The sequence below is a fragment of the Lynx rufus genome, unplaced genomic scaffold, assembly GCF_022079265.1.
Source record: "Lynx rufus isolate CCGP_SWC_20201006 ecotype Redwood Valley unplaced genomic scaffold, mLynRuf1.p SCAF_6, whole genome shotgun sequence".
Lineage (NCBI taxonomy): Eukaryota > Metazoa > Chordata > Mammalia > Carnivora > Felidae > Lynx > Lynx rufus.
In genome coordinates, this window is record NW_025814878.1 from 112,476,490 (window position 1) to 112,503,083 (window position 26,594).

General features: G+C 44.8%; 1 protein-coding gene across 6 annotated transcripts; it reads left to right on the forward strand.

The window, feature by feature from the left end:
* The first annotated feature begins 1,840 nt into the window (after positions 1–1,840).
* TCP11 (t-complex 11) lies at positions 1,841–26,543 on the forward strand. Of its 6 annotated transcripts, none has more exons than XM_047102735.1 (9): positions 1,841–1,859; positions 9,273–9,384; positions 15,463–15,583; positions 22,568–22,788; positions 23,754–23,890; positions 24,172–24,389; positions 24,469–24,650; positions 25,409–25,572; positions 26,311–26,543. In XM_047102735.1, exons 2-9 carry the CDS (start codon positions 9,338–9,340, stop codon positions 26,541–26,543), a joined length of 1,323 nt encoding a protein of 440 aa, XP_046958691.1. In that variant the 5' UTR covers positions 1,841–1,859; positions 9,273–9,337. The 6 variants fall into 6 exon arrangements, with proteins under 6 accessions (XP_046958691.1, XP_046958690.1, XP_046958688.1 ...); XM_047102734.1 differs by lacking the exon at positions 1,841–1,859 and adding an exon at positions 6,245–6,374; XM_047102732.1 differs by lacking the exon at positions 1,841–1,859 and adding an exon at positions 6,251–6,374 and having other exon boundaries at positions 9,288–9,384.
* Positions 26,544–26,594: the final 51 nt, after the last annotated feature.

Here is a 26,594-nt window from a genome sequence, read left to right on the forward strand (position 1 = left end):
GTCTACAAGGTGAAAGGAAGGCGGCCACACTTTCCCCATTCTCCTGCCACACCGTGGGAAGAAGAAAAGCCCCAGAGTAAAACCAGAGTTTAAAACCATCCCGTACTCTGTTTGTAGAAACAGGAGGTAGAATAGAGGTTATCATGGGCTGTGAAGGAGGGGGTTGGGAGGAGGGGAGGGAGGCTTACTGTTTAATGGGAAGAGTTTTTGTGGGGGATGATGAAAGGTTTTGGCTATAGATAGTGGTGATGGTTACACAACCTTGTGAATTTAGTTTATTGAATGCCACTGGGTTGTACACTTTCAGTCGTTAAGATGATAAATATTATGCTATGTATTTGGCCTCAAAAAAATCGACAATAATTTTTTTTTCAAAACCCCATTCTCTGCATTTCTTTTGAAACTGACTTCAAATAGACTGGCCTTCAAATCTGTGCAGCCGGATTCTTTGTCAGGAGATCATTATACTTTGCTTTAGGCTGGTGGTTCGAGAGAATTATGGATGACAGGACTGATTGAAACTGATTTATTTCTCAAGTGTTTGAGATTCCTTCATCCCTACCCACTAATGTCTATTCAGGAAGGGCTTGTCTTTACCAAAGACAGAAAAATAAAAGAAAATATACAGGCCACCATCTAAAGTGGGCCTGGTTTAAGAAAATCTCCTATGTGAAATCTCAGATTTGGAAAACAAATTGGTGGCTGATGATTTGCCTTACAAAAGACTGATTCACTTAACAAAAGAGTTTACTCAAAGGTTCCTTTAAGAAGTTAGCCCCCTGATGCATTTAATGATATTATTGGATTAAAAAAAAAAAAAAGCCATCCCGACCATTCAAGGACACTGCACTGTAAATACGTGAATGCATTGTATTGTGTTGTAAGAGTGGGAATAAAGGAGTCAGGACTCTTTGACAAATGGACCATTTTGGCCCAGAGTAACACAAGGGTGGGGGGGTGGGGGGGCACCAGCAGAGCAAGTTTTCTTGGCCTAAAATCCAGGCGGCTTTCTGGGGAGGCTTTGGGAGTTTGTGATTTATTTAAGACCAGCTAAGCCCAAGGCCTGCAATGTGTCCATTTTGAGAACTTATGGTCAAAGTTGTACCTCTGCTCATGCTGACCCCCCATCACCTGCCCTCATCATAAAGGCTCTCAGGTGTGAGTTCAACTCCGTCCTGCGATGGTAGAAAAATATATCTATTGCCAAAAAGTGGATTCTCTCTGGTGATGAAGAATGATCCTTATTTATGTCTGCATAGGTACATTCTGGGGCCCATAAAGGTTTAATTGTCCCTCTAACTAGTTTTTTTTTTAAAACCCACAAAGAGGCTGCCAGCTTTCCCCAGAGTTTAAAACCAACTGAATGCGGTTCTGTGGAAACTGCTTTAAGTGTGGAACTCGCGCCGTGTCCTGGGGCACAAGGCGTGATTGTTTTGGGGAGTCGAAAGATGCAGCTCTTAGGAGGACTTTTAAAGTCAGTTTTTGTGGCTTTGGGCTGCTGCTGACCCTGGCTTGCTCTGCAGAGAGAGAGAGAGAGAGAGAGAGAGAAAGAGAGAGAGACTCTCTCATCAGGAGCCTGTTTCTGTAAGTTACTCCCAGGGTGCCACTGCCCTCTACTGCCACCATCCGGTTCAGGGGGGGACCTCCCCGTCACAGGACCCTAAACATTCCTCTTCTCTCAGATGTTGTCTTTGAAGATTTAAAAGACTCACAGGACAGGGAAGAGATGGAAAGAGAGGAAACATGTCTCTGAGACAAAAAAGAGAAGGATGGACACTGGTAACTGAAACTGGGTCCAGACACAGACACAGTGTGTCTGACTTCTTGAGTGTGTGTAGGGCGGGGGGGGGGGGGGGGCGGAGGGAGGAGGAGCAGGGGCTCATTCTGCTCCTCCACGCCGCCACCCCTGTTCATGCCTGTTTGCTCATTCTGCATCTACTACGTTCCAGGCACGGTGGTAAATGAAGTGCATGCAGTCCCTGCTCTCAGGAAGCTTATGGTCTCATGGTGGAGTTAGACATTTGGTGAAGTTAATTTTGCTAACAAACATATAATTATATACTGTGGTGAAGGCTATGAAGAAAATGCATGAGAGAAGCTAATGAGGTTCATAGAAGTTTCTCTGAAGAAGTTAGACCTGACAATCTAGACCTGAAGAATGAGGGAGTGAGTGAAGTATGAGGGGGATAGGGGAAGGGGAAGGATACCAGATGGAAGGGACAGCATGTGCAAAGACCCTGAGGCAGGAAGGACCGAGGGCCTCTTGAATATTGCTCATAGAGTGAGATGTGGCTAAAGAGGTAGGATGTTCAATGCAGCTGCCAGAATCTTCTTTATCCTCTCTTCGAGCCTGCTTTCCTTAAAAGACTTGTAATGGTTTCTTCATCCATCACACTTCACTTTGAGCTTCAAAGGGCTATGTCCAGATTGCCCCCAGATTACCTAAACCTTTCTCACCCTCCTCTTGGGCTCTATGAGGAAAACACGTTTATCAAGAGACTAAAGCAAATAGTTTTGACATGTGGTTCTGTACCATAAGGGAGGCTATAATGAAGTCAGCCCCGGTTTACATGACTCCAAATGGTTTCATTTAAATGTCCCACCCTGTATTTAGGCGTCCCTACCACTTTAGTTGACTGTTTATCTTCCAGTATAGTCTACTGTACTTGCAGTCTTGGCCTCTATTTAATTCCATCTCTTACTTTTTCCATTCCATGGCCTGTCATTTACATTTTTCTTTAGGAAATGCAAATATTTATTTACAGTATTAATTTTTACTCTTGCTTAGCACTATATATTATAAACGCTGTGATATGAGTTCTAGTCCTGAATTTTCCATAAACTGGTGGTGACCTTAGCCAAGTCATTTAACCTCACTGAGCCCAAGTTGCTTTGTAAAATGAGGTGTTTTTCATTTCTGTTATTTTGTTTTGTCTTACAAAGCTAGCAGATCCATATTCAGGATTCCTCTTAAATTCTGTGGTTCTGTCCCTCTTACAGTCATCCAGGAGTATTTCTCTTACGTTTTTGTCTTTGTCAACCCCTCTTTCAGAATGTCTTTGTGGGTAGGACCAACTTTCTGTATAATTGCTTTTGTGTGGTGACACACCCAGAGTAGTATTTAGCAAATGAAAACAGATCATGGTGTTGGGCTTGGGTTAAAGCTCACATATGGGGGAAGTGGTTGAGAAGCAGGAACATTCTAGCTGCAGGCCCGAGATTCCTTAAATTGCTTCTCAGTCTGGGGTGTATGAACCCACAGGGGTATATAGAGGTGTGCCAGGGTGTATAGGAAGCCTTTCCTTCTGGAACAAGAATTCTACTCCAAGATTTGAGGAGAGAAAAGTGACTCTAGTATTAAGACAAATAGGGAAATATTGTAAATAGAAAATAAAAGTTATATGATAGCTTAATATAAAAAGGGAACCTGGGGGGTGGTCACATGGGCACTGCAATGTGAGAGGAAATGGGGCTTTTACTTCTGTCCTTGGGTTGCTTGTGTCATGCATCTTTTGAAATATGTACACTTTAATAGAGTAAAGGTGCTAAGTCACTCGAGAAGGGCATTCCTGATAAATAGTGGACAAATGTGGAAAATCCAGTAACACCCATCAGGAGAGTTTAAAGAGGGTCCTGAGGTTATACAGTCTTGCTTGGTATCATGGCTGAAGGCTGAGTCTGAACTGATCCAAACATCTGGAAAATCTCTCACCCTTTCTCTGACCTCCAGGATCACTTGTCTGTACCCCCAGCTCGGATACTTACCATACCATTTTATGTTAGTTATATTTTCTTGTTTATACGGCTTCTCAGCTAGAATCAGAGAGGTAAGGCGAATTAAGAAAAAGTATGTGATTGACAGTCAAGCCCTCACTTGCCATGTGACTTTTGGTTACTACCTGAAATCTCTCTGATTCCCAGTTTGCTTATCTATTAAATGGTGCAAAATAACATCCACCTTGCCTACCGAACAGGTAGGATTGTGTGGAGAGCATATGGATTTGCGATGTAAAAGCATTTTGTAAATCATTAAACACAAATCAGTTATTATTAACTAAGACCCCAAAGGGAAGGTGGGTATATCTCTCACATCATCTTTCTATTCCCCTCAACTTTTAACTTTGCCTAGTTTGTTCTGATAACTATTAGTGATAAAGATCATGAAATGCTGTCCCCAGGCTGACCCTGGGAAAACTCCTAATTCTTTCTCTCCTACCTCCATCCTTTACTCCTTTTCTGGCTTCAGTCCCCACCCCCACCCCCAGGTGCTGCCACTCTGCTGTTTCTTCCTACTGCCCCGTCCAGAGAATTTGGGTATTAAGAAGACATTTAAAGAGGCTGTGTAATATATATGCATGAACTGCCGGAGGTAATTTCAGGCATCAGCAGGGAAAGTTTTATGGCAATGCCATTTTTGTGGGCAAATGAACTGGTGTCATTCTGGAAACTTTCTCCCAGAAATAAAAATGCCCAAAAAGAAATCTGGATTTTTCTCTCTTTTTTTTTTTTAAGAGACCCAACCTAAATATTTCCTTATGTACTAATGAAGAACCATATTTTCATTGAACTCTTTACTGAAGTTGGACAATTCCTCTCCCTTTTGAGTTTGGAGTGAAGGCCAACCTGTTTCATATTTGACATCTCTGAGGGAAATGCCAGGAAAGGTTGAGGAGGGGGTAATGGGCTGATTTAGCATGTACTGGTTTAAGAACTCCTCAGCTAAACAGTAACTTTACTAGGCCATTCCCTTCATATCTGCCTTGGCCTCAGAGAAGAGTGGGCTTTCTTAACCAGAAATGTTTTCAGGGGCACCTGGCTGGCTCAGTCAGTAGAGCATGCAACTCTTGACCTCAGGGGTTATGGGTTCAAGCCCTATTTCGGTGTAGAGATAAGAACGAGAGAGAGAACTGTTCTTGGGCCTTTTCATAATTTTCCCCTTCAAAATGCATGAATTGTGCAAGAAAAATCCACATTCCACACTAACAAATCAAGGGTCATAATAACTTGATTTCTTACAGGCAATACTTTCATCTTATGTTTTATTACTTTAAATCAAGCTTTTGTTGTAAGAAACAAAGTCATTTAATAAAGAGGGGTAGGGGTGTACGGAGTGGATGCTTTCTTTTCATTTTTTTCCCTCAAAGTGCAGGGATTGGAGGGGAGGGTGGTCGTTTCAGGTCCTCACATCACTCCAGGGGCAACAGGGCAGACCCGTAACCAACGGACTTGGAGCCAGGAGCGAGGGCCAGCCCTCCAGGTCCAGGATGAGCCCAGGTCAAGAATTCAGTGGAAGAGCCTACACTGCTGCCCAGCTCCCATGCCTCCACGGACCTGGACCTCAATAGACCTGGCCGGGAGTCTCGGTTTCCACACCTGTAGAATGGTAGCATGGCCTTGCTCTCTCAAAAAGAAACCGCCCTCCTGGGTGTGGTTCTGTTTCTCGGGCTATGAGAGCAGGCAGAAGAGAAACAAAGCACAGTGCCCCTCCCTCCCTAAGCAGTTCCAGGTGATCTTTTTCGTAGGGAGCCAGAGATGCCAGACAGAGACCAGCCCCAGCGACCACGCAGGGTCTGATGGGCTTCGTGCCCACGACGACCCAGCACGAGCCTGACCGCCTCGGCCCCAGCGAGGCGGGCGGCGGGCGGCCGACTGCGGGGTGGGCACGTGATCCCGCCCGTTGCCCCAGGAGACTGGGGGCGCTTTGTTCTCAAATCCCCGACTCTCCCACCGAGCGCCCCCGGCGTGGCGGGCGGGGGTGCGCGAGGGGTTCGACCAGTCGCTTCCGCGTCTCCGTCCTGCCTCTCCCGGCTGCCCGCCCCCCCGCCCCCCCGCCGCAGTGGTACAGCCCGGGCCCGGAGGCTGCGCGGCCGCAGCCCTGACCCCAGACCAGACGGCGGGTTGCCGGGGAGGAGGTGAGCGACGGGAGCCGGATCACCGAGAGCTCCCCCTGCTGCCGGAGCCTGAGAGGGCCTGCGGCGGGCGACCCGGACGAGGAGGGCCGCCCGCATCTCGGCCTGCTGCCTCCTCGTTGCGCGTCCAGAGCCCGACTTCTGGCTCCCCGCACCGCTCTTCTAGGCTCCTTTGTCCCGTCTGTCCCCCGAGAGGCCCCGAAGGTGCCCACCCTACTCTTTTGGTCTGTCCGGGTCGGGCGCGACGGGCCAGGCTTCAGCTCCCTGGTCGGCAACTGGAGAGTCCCCTTCCCCGACGCCAACGGCGCGTCATTTCTCCCAGTCCAGATTCCATCCGCAACATGCCGGACGTCGAGGAGAAAGTGCCTCTGAAGGACCCAGGCGATGCAGAGTGCGGGTCCTGCAAGCTCGAAGCCTCAGCACCGACCGGGGAAAACGAGAGCGGCCCCGAGGACCACCCTCCCTGTAGGTCCCGCCCTGCCGGCCTTTCGCCGCTCGGCCGGCGCCCAGTGTGGGGCCGGCGGAGAGGAAGGGCCCACGATCCTCCTGTCGTCCTCCCGTCCCTCTTGCTTTGGGCCCCCTTCGCCTGGCCTCCCACCACCCAGTCTCTGCCCACTGGCCCTAGGCCCCCTATGACCCAAAGGTCTTCAAAGAGTTGTTGTTCCAGGAAAAAGAAGCGAGCCAGGTGTGATTACTTCAATCTGACAAGATTTGACGCCGTGTTCGTTCACAGCCGTTGTCGTTGTAGTTTGAATTTGTAAGTGGAAAATGGCGGACCCTTGGAGTAGCTTTAAAGGACCCAAGTGATCCCGGATGGGAATTGTGTTCTTTTGGCGCTTCGTTGACTCAAGAGGTTACTACTGCTTTGGGCTCCTGTGCTTGAGCTCTGTACTATAGATGTACTCTTATGTTCCTATTGGGTCACAAGGGCTCTCCCACACTTCGGTAGGTCCAGCCTCACTAGGATGCATCCTGTATTTCTCTTATGATAATCTCTAGAGAATTTAAATAGGCATCAATCCGAAGACCTGTCCACATGCAAGAGTTTAACCTGAGTTAAACTCTTGAAGATTGAAAAGGGAAAAATTAGTTGAACGCCCTGCTACTAAGTTGAATTACACTTGTTTCTCCTATAGCCACACGGGGGCGCTGCTGGCTAACAGAATGGGCCCAAAGTGGCAAATTGGGTGCGGTGGAATTTATTTAGCTATGAATCTGATATGGGGGTGGAAGCCAGTATTTTGTAAATACAGTGTAAACAAGTTTTTCAGGTGGCTGGATTTTAAAAATCTGCATTAGTTGATTTTACCTCTCATTTCTCTCTCGGCCCGCCCCTTTCCTGAGTTTTACAGCTGTTGGAGTTGCACAGCGCCACCAAACTCGTGAGCAACAGAACAATCTTGTCAAAGTGTGTTAATGAACTTTGACTTGTAGTTGGAAAGTGTTTCTCTGTGTGATCTTTCAGTCCTTCAGTAAGCTGCTGTAGCTCACTCTCCCTTTGAAGGTGTTCTCTTCTCATTTTGCATTAGTGAATTAGGGGATGGTCCATTTACATATTTGACTGTGTTTTGCCATTTTGGCTGACCCTAAGGACTTCAGAGGGGCTGCAGAAATAAAGGGAACTTCCAACCCTGCATGTAAGGTTCACTTCATCTTTATGTTTACCTAAGCAAGGGCTCAGTGGTTTTTTGGTAAATTTGCGATCACCTTTTTACCCATAAATTTTTTATTTAATTTTGAATTTTGAGATATTTCAACTTTGTTGAAAAGTAAACAGAAAGCGCAGTCAATGTCCACATTGTCAACATTCTGCCACATTGCTCTCTCTCTCTCATATATATTTATGTATTTTTTTCTTTTTTACTGAATATATATATATATATATACACACACACACATTCTGCCACATTGCTCTCTATATATACATTCTGCCACATTGCTCTCTCTCTCATATATATGTATGTATTTTTTTCCTTTCTTGCTGAGAATTGGAATAATGACTACCTCTAAAAACTTCATCATGTATTTCCTAAGAATAAAGGCATCCTATGTAACCCTTTTTCTACAATAACTATCTTTCCTTTTTTCCTTTTTTTTTTTTTTCAATAGACTCCTGGCCCTGAGATCAAGAGTCGTGTGCTCTACCCACTGAGCCAACCAGGCGCCCCTCCTTTTTACATTTTGAATCTTCTACCTTATGGAAAACCGGATCATTTACAAAAGTATAGTGACTAGTATCCTGAACCATATTTACTCATCACCCAGCTTCAACAAAGATCAACTAACTCACGGCCAATCCTAGTTCATTTATTTATATCTGCTCCACATCTTGGAATCCGAGACTTTGCTGGAAACAAATTATGAAGTGATGTTGAAAGAGAATGGGAAAATACGACTTAGCTGTGTGCAGCTTCGTTTCACATACAAGTGATCATTATAACTCTCATGCCTGTTATGTGAGAATGTTGTCAGCTGGGTCTGTGCTAAGACTTTAGAGCAGTGGTTCCCAACAGCTAGTGCTGGTTCGTGACAAAATTCCTAGCAATATTTAGTGAAAGAAAATAAAGATGTTGTAATGAGTTTTTTCCTAAAGCTAAATTGATTCAGTGTAAAGGACTACTCTTTATTCTGACAATATTCCCGTTCTGGTTTTTTGTTCTTATGTTTTTTGTTTTTTTTGTTTGTTTGTTGTTTTTGTTTTTTTAGAGGTTATTCTGTTATGAAATGATGGCTTGGTGGTGGTAGAGTGGATTTTTTATTTGCTTAGTTGCTGGTCTCACTGTCCATACTTGGCAAAACAAAAGTTGTCCGCTGCTCAAAAGTCTTTTTTGGAAATGTGATTAGTCTGTGCAATCCTAACATCTGGGAGCTACTGCTTTATGAGACCAAATGACATTGGTGCAACTCAGTACCATCTATATGGAGATGTTAACTCTCATCAGAGGCTGGAAGAGGAGAGTAGACTCAGTCCCCTTAGATAAATGTTTATTTTTGCAAATCACAAATCATTGTTTCTTTGCTGCTTTCATAATCATTTGGCTTGTTTGTTATTTGTAAAGTAGCTTCTTTGTCCTCCCTTACCCCCACGCTGGACTATTCCGCGAGGCACTGAGGCCTAGGACAGTTGGCTACAACATGCCGGACTACAGGCACAGGGCCTGGAGTTCAGGAAACAGAAATGACTAGAATGGTTGAATGAAGTTTGTGTAAGATCAAGTTGATGAATCTAAATTTGGGGCCTACCCAGAGTGAATCTCTGAATAAAATAGAAATTTAGGCTTGTGTCCACCATAAGTTTTGTTTTTTTTTTTAATTGAGGTAGAGTTGATGCATGAAACGTGGGTTTCAGATGTACACCATAAATTCTTTGTATCACAGGTCCAATAGACACAGTTGACAACGTTTCTAAGCTAAACAACAATACTGGAATGAATCGTGATTTCCACATGGAAGAAAAGGTTTTACCTCCAAGCAGGTACCGATTTTCTGATTTTCCCATTTTATTCATCCTGCCATAGGTTTTAGCACTGATGGCTTCTGACCAGACTTGAAGCATTTTTATTTAATAATACAGTCAGTGCTTTCTCAATAAAACTGGAGAAAATACAGTGTCTGAATATAAACCTTAAGAGGTCTCAACAATTTAAACAGAAGAGTAATTATTAGTATTAGAGAGTCAACAAGCAAATGTTATTTAGTGAATCAACCAAAGTAATTACTATTGGAATGTTGATTTTGGGACCCCCCACTAATAATAAAATATCAATAGAGTGGATTTCAGATCTTCTTTGATGGGTGTGGAGGAAGCAGCCTGTGCTGCTGGCTGTGCTGTAGGCTGGCTATTGTGGCCATCAAATGATCCCAAAGCTTGGTAGCTAAAACCATGTTCGTGATCTCACAGTTTGCGTGGGTCAGAAATATGGGCGTGGTTTAACCGTGGGCCTCAGGCTCAAGGTCTCTCTCTCATGACGTTGCGGTCAATGTGTTGACTGCTGGCCAGAGCCCCCCTCAGTTTCTTGCCACGTGGCAGCTGGCTTCCCTCTGAGTGAGAGAATAAGGGTGTGAGAGATGGTGCCCACGACAGAACCCACAGTCTTTTGTTGCCTCATCTCAGAAGTGCCTCCTGTTGCCTCTGCTGCGTTCTGTTTGCTAGAAGGTGGGTGCTGAGCCCAGCCCACCCTCCGGACATGAGATGACACCAGTGTGAATGCCAGGAATCCTACATCTTTGGGGTCATCCTCCCGGCTGCCTACCTTATAGCTCCTTTCAGTTACTCTCTTAAGTGACCGCAGATTAAACAGGCACAGATAAAATACTAGTTTTCTCATAGTGGCGTTTTCAATTGTCTTTTTGGCCGGCTCATAAATCAGTTTATTTTAGGAATTGGGATCAGAACTCTGTTGATAAATAATGCTCCCCCACCTCCATCAAGCTTCACTTTGATTGTTAGTTATATTGGCAGTGTAATAAATAAGAACCATCTGGTAAGTGTGAATTAAGTGGCTCTGCTGGTTTATTGGCAGTTGAATGGGTAAAGTCGGTGTCAGATTTTAAAACAGTTCTAATTTCCCACCAATGGATACGTGAGGGCAGCTGTGATTAGTCAGCTTCCTTAACTGGTTTTGTTATGTGGCAGCTTCAGGGAATCTGTGACTAAAGGGTGATTCTCTGTCATAGGCTGTTCCCCTCCCTCCTCTCTGTGCTCTGATTTGCCCTTGCCTGGTACCAGTGGGGGTCCATGCCAAGCACAGCTTCTATGGGAACAGGTTTTCACCAAAATCCACATTTCCTAGCATCTCTCTCACAGCTTAGATGTGTTTGTTGCTTGAAGGGGAGGAGAAAAGATTGAAACTGGGAGTGAAGGTCTGCCAAAGGGGCAGTAGTGAGACAGTTGGGGGGAGGGTGGATAGAAGCGATGCCAGAGGGAGAAATGAAACAGGGGAAATACTATGATTCAGAGCTGAGTTTTCACATAAGGTAACACCAAATTCATATCAGGAAAAAGGTTGAAATAACAGTTAGAGGTCACTCATTATTGGCAATTGGCTTCCATTGTGCATAGGATGGTGTTCGTGACAAATGCACATTCCGAAGGGAAATCCCATGTTTGGGCATTCATTCAATAGGTGTTATATTGAGTCCTTATGTGGTAGGCAAAAATGGGGAGTGCTGGAGATAGAGATATCATTATCGATAAATAGGGTACTGTCATTGCTGTTAGGAAGCTTTTGTAGGAGCGACAGTTGAATAACAGTAAAGACTGGTAAATTCACTCATAGTTGTGTATATAGAGTTTCATGAGAGTCCTCAGTTGCTTAAGGAGGGTCAGAGAAGATTGGCCCACAGAGGAAGACTTGAGTTGCTTATGAAGATTTGAGCTGAGTCTTAGAAGTGGAATAGATACTTTCCAGATGGTCTAGGTGTGAAAGAATGCTCCTGGCCGAGGAAACTATGTCAGAGGCAAGAATGTAGTATGTTCTTTACAAGTACCTTGGTGTGGTTGAGCACAACATACTGTGAGATAAGAGGAGATAAAGTGGAAAAGGAGAAAGGAGACAGAGCAATATCCAGATGGGTCCAGGTAGTGGTTTACGTTGCTGGCGAGGGGAAGCCCCTAGAGGACTTTAAATGAGCATGGCATCGTGATCAGAACTGAATTTTAGGAGTATTTTATTTTATTTTATTTATTTTATTTTTGAGAGAGAGTGCATACATGCATATTGGGAAGGGGCAGAGTGAGAGAGAGAGAATCTTAAGCAAGCTCCTTGCCCAGAGCAGAGCCCAGCGTGGGCTCCATCTGACGACTGTGAGATAATGACCTGAACTGAAATCAAGAGTCTGATGCTTAACTGACTGGGCCACCCAGGCGCCCCAAGAAGTCCTTGATTTTACAATGAATTGGTGGAGAACAGATTGACAAGGGACAAGACTGAAGGCAGGGGGACCAGTGAATAGGCTACTGCAGTCGTCTGGGTGAGAGGTGCTGGGAGGAAGGAATGGATTTCAGACACATTTAAGATGCACAGTTTATGGAACTTGGAGATGGATTGGTTAAGTAGGATGAGGAGAAAAAGAGTTGAGAACAATTCTAATGCACCTTAGACCATTGGACAGATTATAGTTGGTTACCTCTGATGACTGGGAATGGTGTGTTGGGAGAGGAACTTTGACTTTTTGTTCTTTTTCATCTTTGTATTGCTGAATTTTTGTTTTACAAGAAGCATGCATGACTACTGTATTTTTCGGGGGGGGGTGATGTTTAATTCAAGAAAACCAGTAGTTACTTGGCAATGACTAGGTACAGCCTCAGACTTTTCAAATGGTTCCTTTTCTTATGAGTCTAACTCTATAGATTTAGAGACATCATTTAAATAAACTTTCAGAGGAAAATTAATTCCTGTCATTCTTTTTTTAAATTAATAAACATTAAAAATTTTTAATGTCTATTTATTTTTAATAGAGAGGGGGAGAGTACGAGTGGGGAAGGGGCAGAGAGGGAGACACAGAATCCGAAGCAGGCTTCAGGCTCTGAGCTGTCAGCACAGAGCCCGATGTGGGGCTTGAACTCAAGAACCATATCATGACCTAAGCTGAAGTTGGATGCTTAACCAACTGAGCCACCCAGGTGCCCCAACACATTTTGTTAAAGTAGTTTTGTTTTCCAGAAAAATGATTGGAAAGTACAAAGTTCCCACATAGCCCCCCTTCTGCCCCATTGTTTATATCTTGTAATAGGTCACTTGTGACAATTGGTGATCTAGTATTAATACGTTGTTATTAACTCAAGTCCATAGTTTACATTAGGGTTCATTTTTGTATTATATATTCTATGGGTTTTGAAAAGTGTGTAATGTCATGAATTCACCATTTTTGTATCATACAGAGTGATTTCACTGACCTCAAAATCCCCTGAGCTCTACTTGTTCGCCCTTTAGTCCCTGCTCCACGAATCCTTGGCAACCACTGATCCTCTTACTGTCTCTGTTGGTTTCCAGAATGTCCTATAATTGGAATCATACAATATGTAGCCTTTTCAGATTGGCTTCTTTCATTATGTAATATGCATTTAAGATTCTTCCATGTTGGGGCGCCTGGGTGGCTCAGTCAGTTGAGCATCTGGCTTTCGCTCAGGTCATGATCTCACAGTTCGTGGGTTCGAGCCCTGCGTCGGGCTCTGTGCGGACAGCTCAGAGCCTGAGGCCTGCTTCGGATTCTGTTTCCCTCGCTCTCTGCCCCTCCCCCGCTCACGCTCTGTCTCTTTCCCTCAAAAATGAATAAATGTTAAAAAAAAAAAATGTAAGATTCTCCCGTGTCTTTTTGGGGCTTGGTAGCTTATTTCTCTGTAATGCTGAATAAAATCCCGTTGTCCAGTTGTACCACAGTCTGTCTGTCCACTCAGCTACAAAAGGACATCTTGGTTGCTTCCAGGTTTTGGCAATTACGAATCAAGCTGCTGTAAACCTCCCTGTGCAAGTGTTTGTGTGGACGTAAGTTTTCAACTCATTTGCTTAAATATGGAAGAGCACAGTTACTGACAGGAGTATGTTTAATTTTGTAGGAAACTGCCAAACCATCTTTTAGAGTGGCTGTACCATTTTGCACCAGGAATGCATGAGAGTTCTTAGAGTTGCTTAACATCCTCACTGGCATTTGGTAGTGTCAGCATTTGGGATTTGGGGCATTCTCATCGATGTGTATTGTTACGTCATTGTTTAACTTGCAGTTCCCTGATGAAATGATGTTGAGTATGCTCATTTTTCATATGCTCATTTGCCATCTGCATGACAACTTTGGTGAACAGACTTGAGTGTCTGTTCAGATCTTTCCCTGTCTTAAAACTGGGTTGTTCTCTTCTTGTTGGGTTTTAAGAGTTCTTTGTCTATTTTGGATACTAGTTCTTTGTCAATATGTGTTTTGCAAAGATTGTGCTTTGTGTTTTCATTCCCTTAACAGCGTATCTCACAGAGCACAAGTTTTCCAACTTGCCAATTTTTTTCTTTCATGGATCTTGCTTTTGGTGTTTTATCTAAAAGGTTATTGCCAGGGGTGCCTGGGTGGCTCAGTTGGTTAAGCATTTTACTCTGGCTCAGGTCATGATCTTGCAGTTCACAAGTTCGAGCCCCACGTTGGGCTCTGTGCTGACAGCTTGGAGTCTAGAGCCTGCTTCAGATTCTATGTTTCCGTCTCTCTCTGCCCTTCCCCTACTTGTGCTCTGTCTCTCTCGCTCTCTCAAAAAGAATAAACATTAAAAAAATAAAAACAGGGGCGCCTGGGTGGCGCAGTCGGTTAAGCGTCCGACTTCAGCCAGGTCACGATCTCGCGGTCCGTGAGTTCGAGCCCCGCGTCGGGCTCTGGGCTGATGGCTCAGAGCCTGGAGCCTGTTTCCGATTCTGTGTCTCCCTCTCTCTCTGCCCCTCCCCCGTTCATGCTCTGTCTCTCTCTGTCCCAAAAATAAATAAACGTTGAAAAAAAAAATTTTTTAAAAATAAAAAAATAAAAACAAAAATAAAAAATATAAAAGGTCATTGCCAAACCCACAATCCACCTAGATTTTCTCCTGTGTTATCTTCTGTGTTATCTACATTTTACATGTAGGCCTGTGATCCATTTGTGGAAGGTACCAGGTCTGTGTCTAGACACATTGTTTTTGCATGTGGCTGTCCAGTTGTTCCAGTGCCACATTCTGAAAAGACTGTTCTTTCTAAATGGAGTTGCCTTTGCTTCTGTTTTTTTGTTGTTGTTGTTTTTTAAGGGAAAGAAATGATGGATCTTTCTGGCCCTCATGACTGGCTACCTGGTAGTACCAGTGAGATTGGGAATATAGGAGGAACAGGTTTGGAGGGAAGATAGCAAGTTCATGGGGCGCCTGGGTGGCTCAGTCGGTTAAACGTCCGACTTTGGCTCAGGTCACAATCTCGCAGTCCATGAGTTCGAGCCCTGCATTGGGCTCTGTGCTGACAGCTTAGAACGTGGAGCCTGCCTTAGATTCTGTGTCTCCCTCTCTCTCTGCCCCTCCCCCATTCATGCTCTGTCTCTCTCTGTCTCAAAAATAAATAAACGTTAAAAAAATTTAAAAAAAAATAGCAAATTCAGTTTTGGATCTGTTGATTTGGAAATACGTATATTCGAGTATTATCAAAGAAGGAAAATCCTGTTTTTCATTTTAGGACTGTAAGAAAATAAAAGATCATTTAGTTCATCGCTGTATGTATACACAAATGGAAACTAAGTCATGTATTATCTAGGTTAGATGCAATGTCAGTGCTAAAGCTGGCCTGACATGTCTTCAGGATTCTTCGTGTTGCAGGGCGGGGAGGGCTGCTTGGAATCATGAAGAGCCCTTCTGAGAGCTTTTACTGATGCCCTTGATGACATCCAAGTCTGGCCCCAGCTTGTCAACTTTGCTACAGTCTAAACACAGTTTCTGGCCTTTCCCTGCCAGTACAATCGTCTTTTGTCCTGTCAAATGCTGTTTGTTTGGGGCTTAGGAGATAATGACCTTATAACAGTTTTTGGGTAGAGAAAGTAATTTACTCATTTAACCCTCTTACAGTTTGGAAGGCAAGGTCAAGGAGACAATGCATAATGCCTTTTGGGACCATCTTAAAGAACAATTGTCAGCTACTCCCCCAGACTTCAGTTGTGCTCTTGAACTTCTGAAAGAAATTAAAGAGGTGAGTGACAGACTTTCCATTTGTAAATGTGAATGTCCTAGACATCTCCAAGGTCATTGGAATGTCAGTGGCTAGCAGATCCTAACTGAACATGGCCCATGAATCAGTCTAACCAGCAGATGGAAATCACACAGTTTCAACAAGGGAGTTTTTTATTTACTTATTTATTTTTTTGAGAGAGAGAGAGGGCACAAGTGAGCAAGAGGCAGAGAGGGAGAGAGAGAAGCGGGGCTCAACCAAAGTGGGACTTCTGTTCACCTGAAGCAGGGCTTGAACTCACAAACTGTAAGATCATGACCTGAGCTGAAGTCAGATGCTTAACTGACTGAGCCAACCAGGCACCCTCAACGAGGAAGTTTTAAAATAAAAATTATTATGGGGCACCTGGGTGGCTCAGTTGCTTAAGCATCCAACTCTTGATCTCAACTCAGGTCTTGATCTCAGGGTTGTGAGTTCAAGCCCCGTGTTGGGCTCCACACTGGCATGAAGCCTACTTAAAAATAATTATTATAACATGGAATTGGAGAAACAAGATCTTTGAACTAGTGAGAAGCAAAGAAAACTAAAGTATACTAAGATATCAGATCTAAGGAGAATATATTATGCTCCTATGGCTGTGCCAGGGGAGGCTACCAGCCTGTGGGCTGCTGACCACTGGGCACTGCAGGACCTGGGTGCTGCAGCAGGAGCCTGGCCCTGGACAGGTAGACACTTGCTCTGCAGGAACTGAGCCCCGGAGAAGCCACTCAGGCTGTGGGAGCCAGCTACTGGCAAAGCCACACACACGCACACACGCACACACACACACTGCATAATGCCAAGTGAGGATTCCAGAACCAGGAAGGGAAGCTCTCGCCTTTTGCATTGTCTTTCTAGTATGTGGTGGGCACATCCTAAGGTGTCCCCCAGTGATCCACGCCTCTGTATAATCCCCTCTCCTTGAGTGGACGAGATCTGTAGCTTGCCTGTAACCAGTAGAATATGCAAGGATGATGGGATGTCTGTCCTAGAAATGCATTTCACTATGAAAGACGCCATCTTAGCAGACTGGAGAAAGTCTCTTGCAGCCTTGAAGAAGCAAACAGGTGTGTTGTGAACTGCCCATGGAGAGGGTCTCATGGCAAGGAAATGCAGGTGGCCTCTAGGATCTAAGGACAACATCCGTCTAACAGCCAGTAAGAAGCTGGGGCCCTCAAGTCTACAGGTGGAAGGAGACGAATTCTTCCAGCAATTGGAATGAGCCTGGTGACAGCTTCCTCTCCAGTGCAGCTTCCAAATGGTCATGTAGGCCAGACAACACCTTGACCGCAGCCTCGTGAGACTCTGGACGAAGGACCCAGCTAAACTGTGCCTGGGCTCCTGATGCACAGAAATTGTGAGATAAGAAATGTGTGTGCTGTTTTAAGCTTCTAAATTTATGCGAATTGGTTAAGCAGCGCAGAAAACTAATAGTGCCCTCTACAGATGAGGCTTAACATTGTGCCACCTGGTAAAGGAAAAATATTTAAGGGACTTACTCATTTTCTCAGAGCAGAGAAAAAAATGATGGACTTGGAACTGAGAGACAATAAATTGACAAATGTTACATTCCATTCCTGTGGCCTCTCAGCTTCCACATGCACCCTTCCACACACGTTGCAATTCCTGAAAAGAACTCTGTTTCTACCTATTAAGATACAGCTATCTTACAAGTTCTCCTTCTTTCCATAAAATGAGACTCACATTCCCAACAGTTACTGTAACCATTGCTATCTGTATTACTCCTCAAATCCAGCCACAGTCCTTCTGAATATTCCGTTACCTAAAGTCCAAATTGTAAGGTTAACTTTCAGTAACCGATCTGTAAGATAATGGAAGGAGAGAGAAGAACATGGTTAGCATATACAAATAAACCCACACTTGTAACAGGCAAAGAGAAAATCTATAGTTTTTGTTTCTGTAGTTGGTCACAAGGCTATTGTTGACCTATGACTTCCTGCTACTGTTGATTCCATATTTCTCTTGTCCACAGCCAGAGCCTCAGCGGTTGGGTTACTTTACATGCTAGAGTGACCCAAACCTTCATCGCCAAAGAGACTGAGTCCTTAAAGCAATTTACTGTTGTTTGTATGCTGTGGTTTTCTGTTAACCTTTATTATTAGGTGTGGAAGTACCAAGAGGAACCTCAGAGAATCTTCTTGCCCTCATTGTGTAGCACCAACCTGGTTTCCTCTCCACAGCCAGGTCATTTGCTCTAGCCAGTAGAAGAACTCCTTTTTTCAGCCTATTGGTTCAGTGGTCTGAGGAGCTCAGAATAACCAGGTGCAGCCACATCTTCTGATCGCTGGAACCAATGCCAACTGAGCATCAGCAGAGCCTAAAGTTAGCAGGTTGGGAAACAAAAATTCTCCAAGTAGGTTATTAGGTATGATAGTAAGAGAAACCAGTCCTGCCTCCACTCCCTGATTCCTAGGACCATGTTTTCTGGCTTTGGGAAACTATACCATATGATGGTCTTTGATCCAAAGACTGTATTGCATCTTATCAGACAGAACCTCTTCCTTTCAGGGTTTTGTTCCTCAACTCATGCTGTAATCGAGTCAATAAGCCATTCCAGTTTTCAGTTAAGGCCTGTTGATTCAAGGGGGAGGTGGGTATGAACCCAGTGCTGCACTTCCTTTGCTAGAAGATGCATCCTTGATCAGATGGGGCAGGACAGTGGATAAGACATTCTATGAGTACACAGATGTTGGTGCTGATAGAAGCATTCACACCCATATCCAGAATATGTGTCTGTTCCAGTGAGGATGAATCTGTCCTCTCCTCGGTGGAAGGGGTCCAGAGAAATCATCTGCCATCAGGTGAGGTGGTTGGTTGATCCTCACTGGGGAGTGGCGCCTTATTAGGGGCTTTGTATTTTTAAGGATTTTTAAAATTGTAAACATATGTAACAAACTTTTTACCATTTTACTTTTTTTTTCTTTTTTTTTTAAGTAGGCTCCATGTCCAACCTGGGGCTTAAATTCATGACCCTGAGATCAAGAGTTGCATGTTTTATGGACTGAGCCAGCCAGGCATCCCGCTGTCTTAATTATTTCTAAGTGTCACAATTCAGTGGCATCACGTACATTCCCAATGTTGGGCGACCATCATCCCATCCATTTCCAGAACGTTCTTATCTTCCCAAGCAGAAACTGTGCCCATTAATAGTAACTCTTCATTACCTCCTTCCTGCAGAGTCTGGTATCCTCTATTTTACTTTCTGTCTCTGTGTGTTGACTATGCTAGGTACCTCATACAAAGAGAATCGTATGATATTTGTCCGTGTGTATGTGGCAGATTTCGCTGTAGTGTAATATTTTCAAGGTTCATCCATGTGGTAAGCAAGTGTCAAAGTTTCATTCCTTTTTATGGCCAAATAAAATTCCATTGTATAGATACACTACCTTTTGTTCATCCATTCATCTGTTGATGGACATTTGTGTTGTTTTCACATTTTTGCTATTGCGAGTTGTACTGATTTGAACATTCATAGACAAGTTTTTGTTTGAACACCTATATTCTCTCTTGGGTACATACCCAGGGGTGGCCTTGCTGAATCATCTGGTAACTCTGTTTGAGAAACCACTAAACTACTTTCAATGGTGGCTATACCATTTTACATTCCCACCGGCAAGGCATGAGAGTTCCAGTTTTTCCACATTTTCCCCAGCTCTTCATTTCTTTTGTCATTATAGACATCTTGGTGGACATGAAGTAGGATCTCACTGGGGTTTTGATCTGTACTTCCCTGGTGGCTAGTGGTGTTAAGCATCTTTTCCTGTGCTTGTTGCCCATGTTCTGTGTCATCTTTGGAGAAATGTTGATTCAAGTCCTTTGTCCATTTTTAAATTGGGTGGGTTGTTTGTTGTTGTTATAAGAGGTCTTTACATATTCTGGATAGTAGCCCCTTGTTAGGTAAATCTTTTGCAAATACAGTCTCCCATTCTGTGGGTAGTTTTTTCACTTTCTTGATAATGTCCTTTGCACAGAAGTTTTAATTTTGGTGAAGTCCAATTTATCTGGCTTGTTCCTTTTGCCTTTGGTGTCATATCTTGCCAAATCCAGGATTATGAAGATTTATCCCTTTATTTCCTTCTAAGAATTTTAGGATTTTAGCTCTTCTGTTTATGTCTTTGATCCATTTTGAGTTGTTTTTATAAGATGTGAGGTAAGGGTCCAACTTCATTATTTTATGTGTAGCTTGCCAGTTTCCCCAGCACCATTTGTTGAAAAGACTGTCCTTTTCCTAGTGAATGGTCTTGGCATTGTTTTAAAAAATCATTTGGCCATATATCCAGGTTTTATTTCTGGACTCTGTTCTATTATTTTGCTCCATAAATCTGTCCTATCCCAGTATATGCTTGGTCTCCTATGGCCCATTTCATCTGATGATCGATTGCTGTGGTGCAGGCCTAATCATATGGTTAGGTAGGTCAGACAACACATGGTTCTTCCTGGGAAGCACAGGCCACCTGGCCACCGAGTGTCTCATGGTGAGGTGTTTACTTCTGCAAAAGCCCAGAGGCAAGCCAAAAACTGTTTCTCAAAAGGCAAATAGCGATTTGCAGAAGAGGGCATAGACTCGCTCTAAAACTCTAGAGGTCTGTGCTGCGATGCTCTTACTGGTGCCTGCCAGAGGCTGTGTAACAGCATCCTTACCTGCCATGGACACTTTAAGTATCACTGAACCTGTAGGATCATGTGGCCCAAACGGTACTGCAGCTTGTATGACAGCCTGGACTTGGCTGCTGTAGGGACTACTCTCACTCTGGTTCCCGCTTGAAACTGGAAACCTTATGAGTGACCTGAGATGAGTGTTGCAGGAGCAAATTCACTTGTGATATATGTTGCCTCGAAAACCCAGAAAGGCCTGCAAGTGTTATGCCTCTTTTTTCATGGTGGGTGGTTTGAGGTTCACGACTTGTCCTTCACCTTGGAGGGGTTAGCTAGACAATGTGCAGACCACCGAAGCTCTAGCAACTTTGCTGGGGTGGCAGGCTGCTGACATTTTCTGGGGATTATCTGCCATCCTGTAGTTTGGACGTCTTCCTGAGGCATCTAAAGTCCTTGCTGCTTCCTGCGCCACAGATCCAACGGGTCTGTGGCCTTTTGAGTTCACACGTCACCTGTGCTACCAGTTTGGTATCTGTTAGGGTGCAATCAGAAGAAAGGACCCAGAAAGTAATGTGAACCAAGAGAAACCACAGTACCGCAGGAACAGGCTGTGGAGGTGCCCGCCAGAGCCAAGAAGGCAGGCCTCTTCCTCCTTCAGGACCTCTCCGGCTCCCTCTGCGAACAAGACTTACCATTATGCTAGCCGGCAAAGTAAAAATACTTCAAGGGCCTGGCTCTGTTTTCCCAAAGTAGGCCCTGGAGGGTACACTTGGCACTGAGAATCTCCAGCCGGTAACTGGCATAGTTTACCATTTACATGTTTTTTGGGTTTTTTTAGTGTTTACTTTTGAGAAAGAGACAGTGTGCGCGGGGGAGGGGCAGAGAGAGGGGGACAGAAGATCAGAAGCAGACTCCACACTGACAGCAGAGAGCCCCAGGTGGGGCTCGAACTCACGAACTGTGAGATCATGACTTGAGGCAACGTCGGATGCTCAACCAACTGAGCCACCCAGGTGCCCTGACCATTTGGATAGTGTGGACAGACTTGTATTTAAGACGAGTCCGAACAGGTGGGAAACGTGGTACCACACAGTACTCCTCTCAGTTACACAGGTATGCGTTGAACCTCACCCTCACCCCCACCATGTTCTCTATGTTACAGAGGTACAGGGATGAACAGAGTCTCTTTTCACAGGGAACTTACATTTTGGAGTTAATAGGCTATTTCCAGTGCCCCTTAACTGTTCCTTGGCCTATTTCTTCCTCGCCCTTTGAAGTAAGATAATCTAAAAAATGTCTGCTTTTTATTTTTTATTTTAATATGAAATTTATTGTCAAATTGGTTTCCATACAACACCCAGTGCTCATCCCAAAGATGCCCTCCTCAATGCCCATCGCCCACTTTCCCCTCCCTCCCACCCCCCATCAACCCTCAGTTTCTTCTCAGTTTTCAAGAGTCTCTTATGATTTGCCTCCTTCCTTCTCTATAACTTTTTTTCCCCCTTCCCCTCCCCCATGGTCGTCTGTTAAGTTTCTCGGGATCCACATAAGAGTGAAAACATATGGTATCTGTCTTTCTCTGTATGGCTTATTTCACTTAGCATAACACTCTCCAGTTCCATCCACCTTGCTACAAAAGGCCAGATTTCATTCTTTCTCATTGCCAAGTAGTATGCCATTGTATATATAAACCACATCTTCTTTATCCATTCGTCAGTTGATGGACATTTAGGCTCTTTCCATAATTTGGCTATTGTTGAGAGTGCTGCTATAAACATTGGGGTACAAGTGCCCCTATGCATCAGCACTCCTGTATCCCTTGGGTAAATTCCTAGCAGTGCTATTGCCGGGTCATAGGGTAGATCTATTTTTAATTTTTTTGAGGAACCTCCGCCCTGTTTTCCAGAGCGGCTGCACCTGTTTGCGTTCCCACCAACAGTGCAAGAGGGTTCCTGTTTCTCCACATTCTTGCCAGCATCTATAGTCTCCTGATTTGTTCATTTTAGGAGTGTCAGCATTTTAAAATTAAGAGTACCTCATCACTGTGTGATGTGTATATTTTATATTTGTTGTTCTTTGTGTTTCTTTTTACCACACTCCTTGATTTTACTTGTCTCTTTATCTCATTCTGCCTAGAAAACGATGCACTGTTGCTATATCGATCCCCTAAAGCCTTGAACTCTTATCAGCCTCTCAACAAAGATAAATAATGTTCTCTAGGAAATTTAGGGACCCCACTTCTTGGTCCCCAAAAGACAGGCTGACGTCCTTGACTGAAGGGGTTGTCCATTAGGGAAGGTTCGGGGCTTTGCACAGAAAGTGACTCCCTTTGATTTCTTTCCTGGGCAGATCTTGCTCTCACTGCTATTACCACGCCAGAACCGCCTAAGAAGTGACATTGAAGAAGCACTGGACACGGAGCTCCTCAAGCAGAAGGCAGAACATGGAGCTCTGGATGTCCCGCATCTCTCTAAGCATATTCTCGACACGATGACTTTGCTGTGTGCGCCAGTTCGAGATGAAGCAGTGCAGAAACTAGAGAACATTACAGACCCTGTTTGGTTACTGAGGTGTGAAACTTGACTGCCGTCCCTTGAAACCTGCCTCAGTCCCTGGGCCAGGAAAGTGGGGTCAGACACTAGATTATAGCCCCTGTCTTGGCTGGCTCTTCCCTACTGAAGACCAGACTAATTCCTCTCTTTTCTCTTTGCTCGCCTATTAGCTATTTCCCCGCCCCAAATGGCCTTAGGTTGGTTGGGCCTCCCATATAACATCCTATCATGAAACATTATATAGAGTATGTGTTCAAACATCTTTTCCTCAGGCTTTCACAGTGTGAGGGGACAGGGATGGGAGGTTATTCCTGTATAATAGCTAAAGAAAGCAAGACCCAGACAATTAAAAAAAAAAAAGAGAGAGAGAGGAGTGATTGGCCTAGAAATGACTTCAGAAATAGCATCACCTATAATCCCATTTCCCAGAAAGATTCATTAGCATGCTGGTATATTCCCCTTTGCTGAATCTACCTTTTATTTATTATTATTTTTTAAATTTATTTTGAGAGAGATAGAGACAGCACGAGTCAGGGAGGGGTAGAGAGAGAGAGAGAGAGAGAGAGAGAGAGAGAATCCCAAGCAGGCTCTGCACTGCCAGCACAGAGCCTGATGCAAGGGCTCGAACCCATGAAGCCATGAGATCATTACCTGAGCCGAAGTCAGATGCTTAACCAACTGAGCCACCCAAGTGTCCCTGACTCTACCTTTTAAAACAGACAACAGAATGATCATGTGGAGAGAGAGCTAGCCTGGAGGCTTCAAGGTCCAGAGACTTACCAGTTCCTCACTCCGCCATTCACTTACTCTGGGCCTCGGGTCGTGAGTCCCCTCATCACAATGTTATCTTCTGTAAACTTAGGAGGTGGGACTAAGTTAGTTTTAGAGCTTCTAACTCTGGAATACAGTGATTTAATGACACTTTCGGTAGGTTCCCCTCTCACTAGATTTCTTTTCGGAGTATATTTTATTTTCTATGTCAGGGGGATCTTCCAGGTCCTGGGCCTGATGAAAATGGACATGGTGAACTACACTATCCAGAGCCTTCAACCCCACCTGCAGGAACATTCCATCCAGCATGAACGGGCTACGTTCCAGGAACTCCTCAATAAGCAGCCAAGTATGTAAATAACTCGAGGGCAGGAGTGGAAAGATATGATCTTGGGTCTGACTGCTATGATGTTAGAGAGTATTTTGCCTCTTGGGAGCAGAAAATTTCTTCCTCAGGTAGCGGGAGGGAGAAGGAAGAGTTGTCTGGGACAGACACCCTCCACCCCTGCTGCCACCAAAGCTCTGATTTGTTGACCAGGAGCATATCTTGAAGAGAACCTTAGTCTTGGAGCTTTAGGGATGCGGATGCCGAACACATTTCCCCACTTCCCCACTCTCTTCCTATCACAGGCCTCCTCAGTCACACCACCAAATGGCTGACCCAAGCAGCGGCAGACCTCACCACACCACTTCCGACTTGCCCTGACACTTCTGACTCCGTCAGTGTGGCCAGCTCCTCTCCGAGCGAGGCAGCCATCAGCCCTGAGCCCCTCAGCCCTACAATGGTGCTGTCCCAGGGTTTCCTGAACCTCCTTCTCTGGGACCCTGAAGATGAAGATTTCCCTGAGGTAGGTCTGTGGAGGGCATCGCTGTGTTTTGTGTTCAGGACCCTCATCTCCTGACAGCCTGTTCTCCCTGCTCCCCCAGACCCTGCTGATGGATAGAACACAGCTGCAGGAGCTCGAGTCCCAGCTGAGCCAGCTAACCATCCTGGCCTCAGTTCTGCTGGTAGCCAGTAGTTTCTCTGGCAGCGTGTTGTTTGGCTCACCCCAGTTTGTGGATAAGCTGAAGCATATAACCAAAGACGTGATGGAGGAGTTTAAGTACAGGTGAACTGCACAGATTTTTTTAGGGTAGATGGTAATTGTGGTACGAGAACATGGACAGGTCGTGAATGATGCTGACAGTTCTACCACAGACCACAAAGATTGGGACCATCCACAAAGACTGTTGATGTCTTTCCATAATGGTCTTGAGACTTGTGACAGAGAAAAAGAAAGCTTTCTTCCAAAAAGGGTAGTGTGGAGGATAGTTTACTACGTAATGATTCATTATCTTGTTTGCTACAAAGCAGTCATTGTCTCGCTGAGTGGATGCCAGTGAGCTGGGCTTAGGTATATCCAGGAGTGTTGATTGAACATCCACTGTGTGCAGGGGTCACACCAGACGACAAAAAGGAATCAGAAGGCCAGGTCTGTCACTGTAATTGGTGATAGTAGGACATGTGACCACAGAAAATGTCCAAGAAAGGGTTAAAATTGTATATACACATACATAAATAAACTCCATACGGCTAAAGAATTCTGAGTGGATACCAAACTCACGTCCAGAGTTGACTTTATAGTTTGTCTTGTTTCCTAAGAAGCAGAACATGGTATCAGAGAGAATAGTTGGCATCTGGAGCATAGTAGTGAAGATGCTGAGCCTACCCACTGGGCCCTGCTGCTACCAGGGACTGGGGTGAGGGCAGGAGGATATCTGGGGGTTTCCCTCCAGTGGGCCCAGCTCCTGGTGTGGGGCTTCCCTGGCTCTGGGTCTATGCCAGGGCCATCTGCTGGATACCAGCTTACTCTTCTTCATGGTGTAGGCCTGAGGAGGCTATGCAGACTGTGAGTGAACAGGTGTCTCAGGAAATCCATCAAAGCCTCAAGAACATGGGCCTTGCTGCTCTGAGCAGTGAAAACACAGTGTCTCTGATAGGACAGCTCCAGAACATTGCCAAGAAGGAGAACTGTGTCCGCAGTGTCATTGGTAAGTATGCCTGTGGGGATGGTGAGAATGTTCTGGTGAGAAGTAGATCCCATCCCTGGAAGTCAGTTACTAAACCATTTAACAATAAAAAGCATGACCATTGGGCGAGTCACTGTTTAGGCTTTAGTTTTTTCAAAATGCTGGGTTGAGAATATATTCCTTTTAGTTTAAAGACTGATTCTTGTTCTAAGGAAGATTTGCATCCAGGAATTCATGACTTCTGAGTGTGGCATGCTGCCCAACCAACCTGGTTAGGTCATCCCTGGCCTTCTGGGTCATTTCCTGACTGTAGTCCAAGACATGTGACATCTACCCCCCACGTCCCAGCAATAACAAATTGATGCTGAATTAGCCAGAGGACATTTTCCCATAGCAAGGACTTATCCCTGTTGGAATGGAGGGCATGAACTTGACCTTGCTCTTAACCTCAGCCATCCGAAGGATTGGTCTAAGATCCTCGTGATAAATACTCACTAGGATCTACCGATAGATGCTTAGGTAATCTTTTGAATAGTCTAAAATTTACTAGCCCACTAGTTTGTGATCTTTGCTATGTCCTTGGGAGCCAGATAGCAGCCCCCTTCCCAAACAAAACAAATTTCCTTATCTCTGGGTGAGTGGGTCGGCTAGTAAATATCTCAGTTAACTCGGAGCTTGAGTGAGTAGAGTTGCAGGGGTAATGTTGTCCCCTGAAAGTTGTTTGCCTTTTCCCTACTCACTGTCGTCTCCTGCTCACAGATCAGCGGATCCATTTGTTTCTCAAATGCTGTTTGGTCCTTGGTGTTCAGCGATCTCTGTTAGATCTCCCTGGAGGCCTTACCGTCATTGAAGCAGAACTGGCAGAATTGGGCCAAAAGTTTGTCAGCCTAACGCACCGCAATCAGAAGGTGTTTGGCCCGTACTACACGGAGATCCTAAAAACCCTCATCCCTCCCGCTCAGGCACTGGAAACAGAAGTGGAGTCTCTCTGATAGCACCAGCTCAAAGCCCTGGCGCCTTGGACCCAGGAGAGCTCCTTATCA

Coding starts and splice junctions, on each gene's coding strand:
- TCP11 (XM_047102734.1), top strand. CDS start 6,251: ATGCCGGACGTCGAGGAGAAAGTGCCTCTGAAGGACCCAGGCGATGCA. Junction 9,385..15,462: donor AAGGTTTTACCTCCAAGCAG/GTACCGATTTTC, acceptor ACCCTCTTACAG/TTTGGAAGGCAAGGTCAAGG. Junction 23,891..24,171: donor ACTCCTCAATAAGCAGCCAA/GTATGTAAATAA, acceptor TTCCTATCACAG/GCCTCCTCAGTCACACCACC.